A 9,194-nucleotide genomic window follows, 5' to 3' on the forward strand; every position below is an offset into this window, starting at 1 on the left:
GCAAAATATCCTCTATCGTCTTGTATTCATTCTACAAATAGAGCTCTGGGCCATATATATTTTTTGACTGAAGAAGTATATGCATGAGGGGGAAAGTAATTATATTCCTCATGAAACCTTATTACAACAACCAGAAGGCTCCCTATGTGAACCTATTTTTCTGTCTATTTGCCACATTTTTGGCACATATTGTACATATCACTAACTTTGAAAAGACGATTAAACCCTAGAACAACCACATTAAGAGTACAATAGAGGCAGAGAATGCTATGAATAACATTCATATAAAGGAATTTTGAATAGTGAACAATTCTTGTGAACATTAGACCCAGTAGACCATTTTCAGCATTACTTGGTAGGAAACAAAAGGAGAAACAGAAAACACTTCTCGCCCTGGCTATCTGACAATCAAAGGCCTATGGCTACCTACAGAAGAAAAATAAACTCTTCCTTAGGGAAACCAGATGCTCTTTTTCTCCATTTATTGCAGTTCTCATTTACTGYATCAGTGCAACAAAGACTAATAGATGATAACATGAGCAGCCATGGCACTTTTTTCTTAGATCAGTGGATCTAAAAGTACATTAAAAAGTTTGTTCAGAATTAGTATGTCCATGTTAGAGATCGGGTTAAGAAGAAGCTCGGAGGTAAGACCTGTCCTCAGTTTCTTTCCAGCATTTTTGCACGGTGCTTTGTAAGATAGTGCATAACATACAAGATATCAGAACATGAAGCATTTTGTTTCAACAAAGAATATCTTTTAAAAAAAATTCAGGAAACAAACAAACAAAAAAACTGTATTTTTGATTCTTTATCGCACCAAGAGCCAGGAAGTTCATCAAAGGGCTCCAGAGTCTCTTGTGTGAGATGCCTATGAGATGTCTGACTGCACATGGAGATTTGGCAGCACAACCAATGGCTTGCTCAGAGAGGTAAGAAAAATATGGGCTTTTCGTTCTTTTAAAAATTCTAAAAAAGTCTGTGAGTGCCACAGATTTATAGAGTAGATGCAACATGGCAGGCACCAGGTCCCCCATCACTCCCCTTCCACCTGGGCTGGATTGAGAATCAGCTACAGCTGTGCCACTGTGAAACCTGTGATAGTAACAGCACATTCAAGCCTTTAGTCTAATCCATGAGTTGCTGGCATCACTTAACACTTCAGATTAGTACTTTTTATCCTGCCTTTATCCTGCTTTTGAGAAATACACAAAGAAGGAATGGTACCATACACCGCATTTTTGGTATAACTATCGTTTATTTAGCCACCTACATCTACATATTAAGACATATGAGATTCGTTATAAATTCAGCCAAGGCAGCTATGCCCAGGGAGCTCCTTCCTGACAGATCCTGTGGGAGAGCTCTTTGCAATTTTCCCATTTAAGGAGCAGCTTTAAATGGTAACGTAGCTCTAAAGAGTGGCTGCTTAGGGAATGCTCTAAACACCAAAGCTTTGGATCACTGGCTGCTTCCCAATCTACTATCCCCATCGCTTCTGAGGCTGTATTTTTAGCCAGCCACACTCCCCAGGAAAGCAAAGCTGTGAACATCTTTTGCTTTGTCCTCTGCTCCTATGCTTTCTGACACTGAACTGAGCTGCAGGTGTAACTGCAGCTGCAAGACCTTCTTTTGCCTTACTATGAGTCCCATGTAATTTTCATGGAATTCTTTACAAAGTTTAGATGATCACTCTTTGAGGTTTTTCATTGTCCCTTTGAAATTCATTAACTTTTATAATTATAGTTCTATTCTTCTTCTATGTTATACATCAGATTATTTAGAATCATCATAAGGTTGGAAGGGACTTCAGAGGTCATCTAGTCCAACCCCCATTAAGTTCATCATTAAGTTCATCATTATTTAGCTTAGATGGTCTTGTTCCTTAATAAGAACAATATAAGTAAGATTTCCAGTTTTTAACAGAGAATTTTCAGTTTTCATTATGCTTATTAGTAAACAATTATGAATGCCATACTTCACAAATTATGTTACCACTCATTTATGTTTTTTTATTGCAGAACCATACTTTACATTATTGTTATTCTTCAGGAAAACAACACTGCATTTGCATCAGACTGATTACTACTGTATTCTGTTGCCTAGGTACTGTAAATTTCAAGTTTAATACATTTTAAGTGGGCATTTTACATGAAAAAGCAATTCAGAAGTATGTAATAAATGCTCAGAAACAACTTGTGGTAATCTATAGTTTACCATTATTCATGGAGAAAGAACAGTGTAGTTTCTTAAGAGATTTTTTTATGTTCAGTGATCCTAACCTTTATAAAAATTTTCAAAACATACCTGTTCCCAAGCAAAGACATGCTGATTGAAGTAAAACTGAATCTGTTCATTGGCAATGTTGATACAGAGTTGTTCAAAAGAATTTTTTTTGAAATTCTCAAAGCCAAAGATATCAAGAATTCCAATGTTCAACCCATCGTCATTCCCACTGCAAAGATTAAATAGACTTTTTATTGTTGTATCTCAACTATTTTACACTGACTAGTTTCATTATTATTTCAATAGAGCAGATAATAGGCCAAGTCCATAAAGCAATTAAATAGAATGAATTTTGCTAAATCAGATTTCTCTTAAAATGACAATCAGTTTTTATTTGAAGTACAGTAACTGTACATAAATTCAAATATGACTATATTTGAAGACCAGATATACCAAATCATATAAGGCCAAAGTCAACTGACAATCATACAGGATTTACAATTTTCTTTTTAAATCAGTATCTATTAGTCATTAATCTGTTGTAAAAAGCTTACTACAGTTGAGGAACAATACATAGTTCTTTTTGTTTTTCTTGTAATAAAACAGGCTTTACTCAATTGTACCTTCAATTAGGATTGCTGAGATGAAACATTATTCCTTCATATTATTTGTCTGCAACAGTTAGTTGAAATTATTTGAACATGACATTCTGCGAATGAATGTATAGAACTTTTATGTATGTAAAAAACTAGTCTGAGTATTAAGTACTAGAGCGGYAGTACTAAGTAAGTACTTAGTACTTAAGTATTTAAGAATTTGACTTAAGAATTTTTCTTATTCTTTTTCTTTTTTTTTTTCTTCTGTGTTTTAGGGCAGGGTGGGCATTAACCTCAGCAAATACGTTTGGAAGCAACTCTCATACATTTACTTCATATTAACAGCTGTACAAGCAACAAGAAAGCTGCGATYGAGAGCATAATTTAACCTGTATAATCAACAAATGAATGCCAAGAGTTGGCCCTGAGTACTAGAAGTAAATAGAAAGAGGAAAAGGAAAAATAATAAATGGCTGCACTATAAAGATCTACTGCACTTTCATGGAATACTATGAACAGGACAAAAATCTCTTTTTTAAATAGTTGTGTCAAAATGAAAAATTATYGGAGAAAAACAAAGAACAAAACAGACTGATATCAGAGAAAAATAGAAGAGTTTAATAAAATTCTATTAAAATAGAAGAGTTAAATAAAATTAATGCTCTCATGTAAAATATAATTCCCACAGAAAATACCTTTTATTTCTGGAAATGTTTCCTTTTACCTTAAATGTTTGTCGGGCTTCAGTAAAGTATTGATGCGATTGACTATCCAACTGAAGAGACGCCCATACAGGGCTTTGGCCATGGCATCTCGGACATCAGTTGCTTTTTCCACCGTGTTGGGACGAATAATCGTTTCTCCTCTAGTCACTACACAGTGAGAGGTGAGGGCCTCTTGCAGCTCATCTGCCTGAATACACAGCAAGGAAGCACCTAGAGGTGTAAAACCATAAACACAGCTCAGAGAGAGAATTTTGAAAGAAAAATATTCATTGCTTTGGTCAAGGTTGCAAGTACAATGTTTTAGGAATTAGTCAAATCAAAGTCTTCACTTGTGACTAGTGAGAGTGTTCACAATAAACAACCGTCAGAACCTAATCTAGACACCAACTCCCCCGTTTTCACTTTAATAAGAAAGCAATTCAAAGCAAAGGTCTTGCTTACGTGTTCTAGATTGCTTTATGATAACTTCTCCAAATTGTTATGAAGAAATACTAGGGAATCTAGCTCACTAGGTCAGGAGTGTAAAAGTTGTGAGATATACATATTCCTCTCAGTTATAAATCTACCACTACAATCCCCTGCTATCTKTTTTTCTTCAGAAAAGGGATGTGTCTTTCCCAATAGCAGAATATTTTTCTATCCATGACAAGAGAACATGTAAGAAGACAGTGTGAAGTCTTCATTCCCTCCCCTCCCTATAGTTAACTGGAAAAGAACAGCAACTTCCTTGAGTATCTGTTCCCTCACTCCTCTTATGCCTCCTTGCAACCTACAATGTAAAGTATCCCTTCCAATGAATTAGTGAGCTGCATTTCAATGTGCATAGACTTCGAGTAAGTAATGAGGCTGTGGGGAAAAAAAAAGAAAAAAAAGAAAGAAAAATGTTAATGAAGTTCTTCTAAACATCTGGAGAAAGAATATCAAAGATTTTCTTTTCAGGCATCTCCAGTATTTGTCATGTTTCCTGAATGCCATTAGTTGGTTAGTAAAATCAGGCACATAATATGGAAAACTCCTTCCTCTTTTTGAATTCAGGTGGACTTGTAATTAATTCAACTTCAGCATTTAATCCTTCTTGCAGAATTTTCATGTGAATACAGTTTTCAATGATAACACTCTTGCAGTAAAAGACATTGGTTAATAAWACATTAATGGAATATAATCTTAAATATAAACACTCACTATTCTCAAGGGCTACTGGATTGGAAATGTTGCTCTTGTCAATCATATGTTCCGATACCACTGCAGAAAATTCAATGTTACCCACATTTAAAATGGCAGCCAGAACACTGTACACGCTTCCAAGTTCCTGAAAAGWATATTGAAAAGATATAAGACTTAATAACCTGACAAATATGTCACTTCATGTGACCAGCATGCTATTCTGTTGAGCATATTGTTTCCTATACCCAGAACAATCACTTTCTCTCACTTGTCTGCCACAAGCCAACTACTTCTTGAAATACTTTCTTCTGCAATTAATCCCTATTCTATATGTGGCACAAGTTTCTTTCAAGCATAAGATGACCTGAAGACTGCAAGACAAACCACAGCCTAATCTCTATTCTATACATGTCTATAGGACAGGATTGACATGGAATAGGGGAAGCACAGAACGGCAGCAAGCATCATCCTCTTACATGAAAGGAATTCAGAGGTTACTTATGTGTCTGCAGGCMCAACCTTGACCAAAATTGTTACACCCAGGGCAACAAAACTTCAAAAATCTCCATCTAGGCTTCGTGAATCCCAGAAACACCAGTACTCCAAATGACAGCTCTACTCCCACTGACATCGACAAAGAGTTTTACTGGAAGAATGAGACCCCATGTGCCTTGGATTGAGTCAGAGCCATTAACCCTTTAAAATGTCATTAGAGAATTGTGTATGCATACTTTTGGGATGTACTTTATTTACACATGTTCCTWGGTTCTACAGATTTCAAGTTATTCAGTTGGTTCCAAAAAAGCAGCTTGCCTTCACRTAAGTCTAACACACATAAAGCGATATATACAATAAATGATTTTAAATACTTTATATAAGACAAAAATCATACTTGCAAGTGAAATAATGCTTTGGTTACAGTTTTGATTTAGATTTGAACTGTGAACTTTCAGCTATGAATTTCATATGAACTGTGAACSTCTCTCTTTATGATTTCTACACTATTTTCTAAGGTATTTCTGTAAAGCAGGCTAAGTTYTTAGCTAAGAATCTGGGATAGTATATATTCCAAATCAAACAACAAGGGTGTAATTTATAAGTTCCATAAGTTTTATAGTAGTATAAGAAGCAGTTTGATTGAAGTTTGATTGATTGAAGTTTATGAGGATAGACTGTGCTAAATTCTATAGCATTTTATYCCTCATATTTAGTAGTGTGCTGGTTCAGCAACGGGCATCATTTAGTCAGATAAAATTCTCCATTGCTCTAAAAGACCTGATCTTGTTTTCAGCATTTGCAGAAGTTAATCTAGCAGTTAATAAATTAATTATTCCCGTGACAGCAAGGCAAACTAAACAAGCTTATTCTAAAAAATATATATATATATATATGCTCTGGATAATTGGCTCACAGTTTGTCTAGTTTTTAAGCAATAATTTTCACTTTAAGCTTAGGAATCCAGATGAAATGCAAAGAAATCAATAGCTTGACTTCTTTCATTATGTTGTACAATATGTATAACTGCTGACATTTTTGTGCTCTTTTCCAGCGTGTGTTAAATCTAAGTTGATCGGTCTCATACAGAATGATTCCTGCTTACCCCAGGCAGTGCTTTGCTATTAATTTTGCCATATGACCTAAAGTAAAACAGTGTGATTTGAAGACAGAAAGTACTAGCAGTAAAGTTACCATTAAAGCTTGTCAGTAAGTTAAAAATAAATTTAAAAGAAGGAAAAAAAATCACTGAGGACTGAAATTTAATTGAGGTCAAGAAAGTTCTCTCTCCAAGTTTTTCTGCTGATAAAAAACATGCACATATAGAATCTTTTCTGTAAACTGGATGAATGCCAAAGCATAACATAAAGCATTACTCCTAATRTAGTTGCTTTTGCTGTATCAGAACCTAAATGGGAAAGAAGACTTTTCTGCTCCTTCACTCTTGCAATCAATCACTCAGCTTCAGACAGGTTAATTAACTTGTGGAAAAATTGATACCTTCAAAAATCAAATATTTCAATACTTAAATAATCAAAAATTAAATGTAGTAAAATAATAGTAAACTTTAAATGTAGTAAAATAAGAGTAAACTGAGTATACAATATCCTAAAACTTAAACAGCACTACAGGAAGAAAAATAACAAGGGAGATTATTTGAATGGTTTTTATATGTGTATATATATACACACATACACAAACATATATATTATACACACACACACAYATATGTATATATTTGAACTTTTCTGAGCAAGGCACCTATTAACATTCAAAAATAAAAGGAAAAAGGAAAGAAAAAAAGAGCAAGAAACAGGCTTATTAACACTCACCTCCAGCGTAAAACCTATGACTTTGAAGCATTGTTCAATTAACTCAAACTGGGATTTATAAAAGCTATTGTTCATAAAATCTTGCACTATTCTGAAATGATCGTTTTGCAGATACCTGAAAGAGTTGACAGACACAAAGTTAAAATGTAAATGAGACTGAGAATTCAATAACATTGCAGTTCTTAGTCATCAATTTATGTAAAAATAAACTGCATTACCTGGGAGGTCTATATTCTGGCAATTTATAATGTGCCAATTTTTTCTTTTCTGCGAGGCCAGCATAAATATAATAAAAAATATGGAAATTTTTCTCTCCTCTGAAACAACAGAAACAACAAATTGGGTTAGTAATGTAACAATGTTACATTTATTGAAGCCATAGTTGCTATTATTAAATGTTATTTTAACAAAGAGCTAACAAAGTGCTCTGAAATGGGCTGTATCTCATAAGCTCATGAGAGCTGAGCATCCTTGCTGTACTGCAGTGGTTGTTTGGAAGCTGCCATTCGTGGCTGCTCTTTGCCATAACTAGGTATGGGCCACCCAGCCTTCGTTGCAACCCGTAGATGCTGGGTCAGATCCTGTCCGCGGCCTCAGCCACGATGATTATTTGGGCAGTTGAACCTGCAGATTTTGTAGAAAGCTTCTGCCCATGAGCTGTGCATTCCTGATTCGTTTAGTCCAACGTGTGCGCTGAGTCCTGTGAGTCACTGTCATTCCTACCATCCAAGTGAGCTTGGGAGTCATGTTCTCAAACCAGAGGCATGGAAAGCGTATGGACCAGCAACACCGTTGGCTCAGCACGACACAGCACTGCAGCACACGAACAGTCTTCGGGCTCCCTGGGAGTTTATGCTTCATTTTCCTACTTTGCCCTCACTCTAAAGAGCTTTGTGGCATTTTCCTGTGATTTCAGACATTTAAGCACCTACCTAAACAGTATTTGAGGCACCTACATGGTTTGATGTCTTCTTGTCTTAGCATGCGGCTAAATAGACTGACRGCAACAGAATAAACCCATGAAAGGTTAGGAGAAAGGATTCTTTTATTTTCTGAAAAAAGTTTCTGTGATTGTGTTTAAATAGAGGAAAAACAGCATTTTATAAAATTGTCTCTAGCTTAAAATTCTTAAATCATTCTAAATGATGCTTGTATGTTTTTATATCACAAAGGCAGAACAGACAACAGGGTCACGCAGAATTACAAGAGGAGTGAAAATGAGTACAAGATCAGCAAGAGGTAAAATTTAAAGCTGTGAAAAAATCCTTATTCTAAACTCTATTTTTTCTGCTACCATGACAGAAATAGAGTTGCTAAAATACTTCTACCTGAATATGCTATATATTAGGATAGCAAATACATTTCAAGAATTCAACTTAATTGGAAATGCTATTTCTATCCATAATGCCACCTATCACTTTGCATTATAATACATAAACATATGAGAAAGGATATACATATGTTCATAATACTTTTAAAATTGTATTTTATTAGATGGCCCAAAACTAAAAATGAGCACTTTGCAAACAAAGGCTATAACACTAGAGGAAACAAAGAAATTAAATCCAAAATACGTATTAGTATTAAAATCTTCGTTCAAACTTTGACCAAGAATTTTATAATTAAACGATTAATAAGTTTTAAAGTCTTTACACATTCTGATACCCTCTTTTTATATCACATAGGCATTTKGGGGGATTTAAGTAACAAAATAAACAATGAGAAAATATTGAAGTATTTTTCAGTTATCTTACAKATTCATATGCTAGTCATATGTCATTAACTAGAAAAAAAAAACCAGTACTTATTCATCCTTCTGTTTTGTCCCAAGGTTATTTCCTACATTTTAGACCTACTCTGTAAACTCCAAATTAGAAAAATATCATTTTTATACTTACACTGCCTGGTGGACAACTCTGGATTTTTCGAGGAGATACTCTGAAATTTGAGCCCCTACTACAGTGCCACCACAAGTGAATTTCATTTCCAAATATTTTCCAAATCTGCTGGAATTATCATTGATGATAGTGCCTGCATTTCCAAATGCTTCTACCAGGTTATTCACTTGGAGGATCTTCTCCTGTAGAGTCCTGTTATTAGCCTAGTTATGAAAAAGATTTTGCTGAAAGTTATCAGTAATGATCCCAATATGTCCA

General features: G+C 34.8%; 1 protein-coding gene across 1 annotated transcript in view; it reads right to left on the reverse strand.

Annotated features, from left to right (window-relative positions):
- MYO3A (myosin IIIA) overlaps nt 1-9,194 on the reverse strand; it is a 95,912-nt gene that overhangs the window by 37,909 nt on the left and 48,809 nt on the right. The window contains exons 13-18 of the mRNA XM_026044805.1: nt 8,937-9,139; nt 7,257-7,355; nt 7,039-7,153; nt 4,730-4,856; nt 3,547-3,757; nt 2,308-2,455 (exon numbers count right to left, since the gene is read on the reverse strand). Coding sequence (XP_025900590.1) covers nt 2,308-2,455; nt 3,547-3,757; nt 4,730-4,856; nt 7,039-7,153; nt 7,257-7,355; nt 8,937-9,139 — 903 coding nt within the window. The remainder of the gene's footprint in view (nt 1-2,307; nt 2,456-3,546; nt 3,758-4,729; nt 4,857-7,038; nt 7,154-7,256; nt 7,356-8,936; nt 9,140-9,194) is intronic.

Source organism: Nothoprocta perdicaria, unplaced genomic scaffold (assembly GCF_003342845.1).
Source record: "Nothoprocta perdicaria isolate Ctin4 unplaced genomic scaffold, notPer1 scaffold_385, whole genome shotgun sequence".
Classification (NCBI taxonomy): Eukaryota; Metazoa; Chordata; class Aves; order Tinamiformes; family Tinamidae; genus Nothoprocta; species Nothoprocta perdicaria.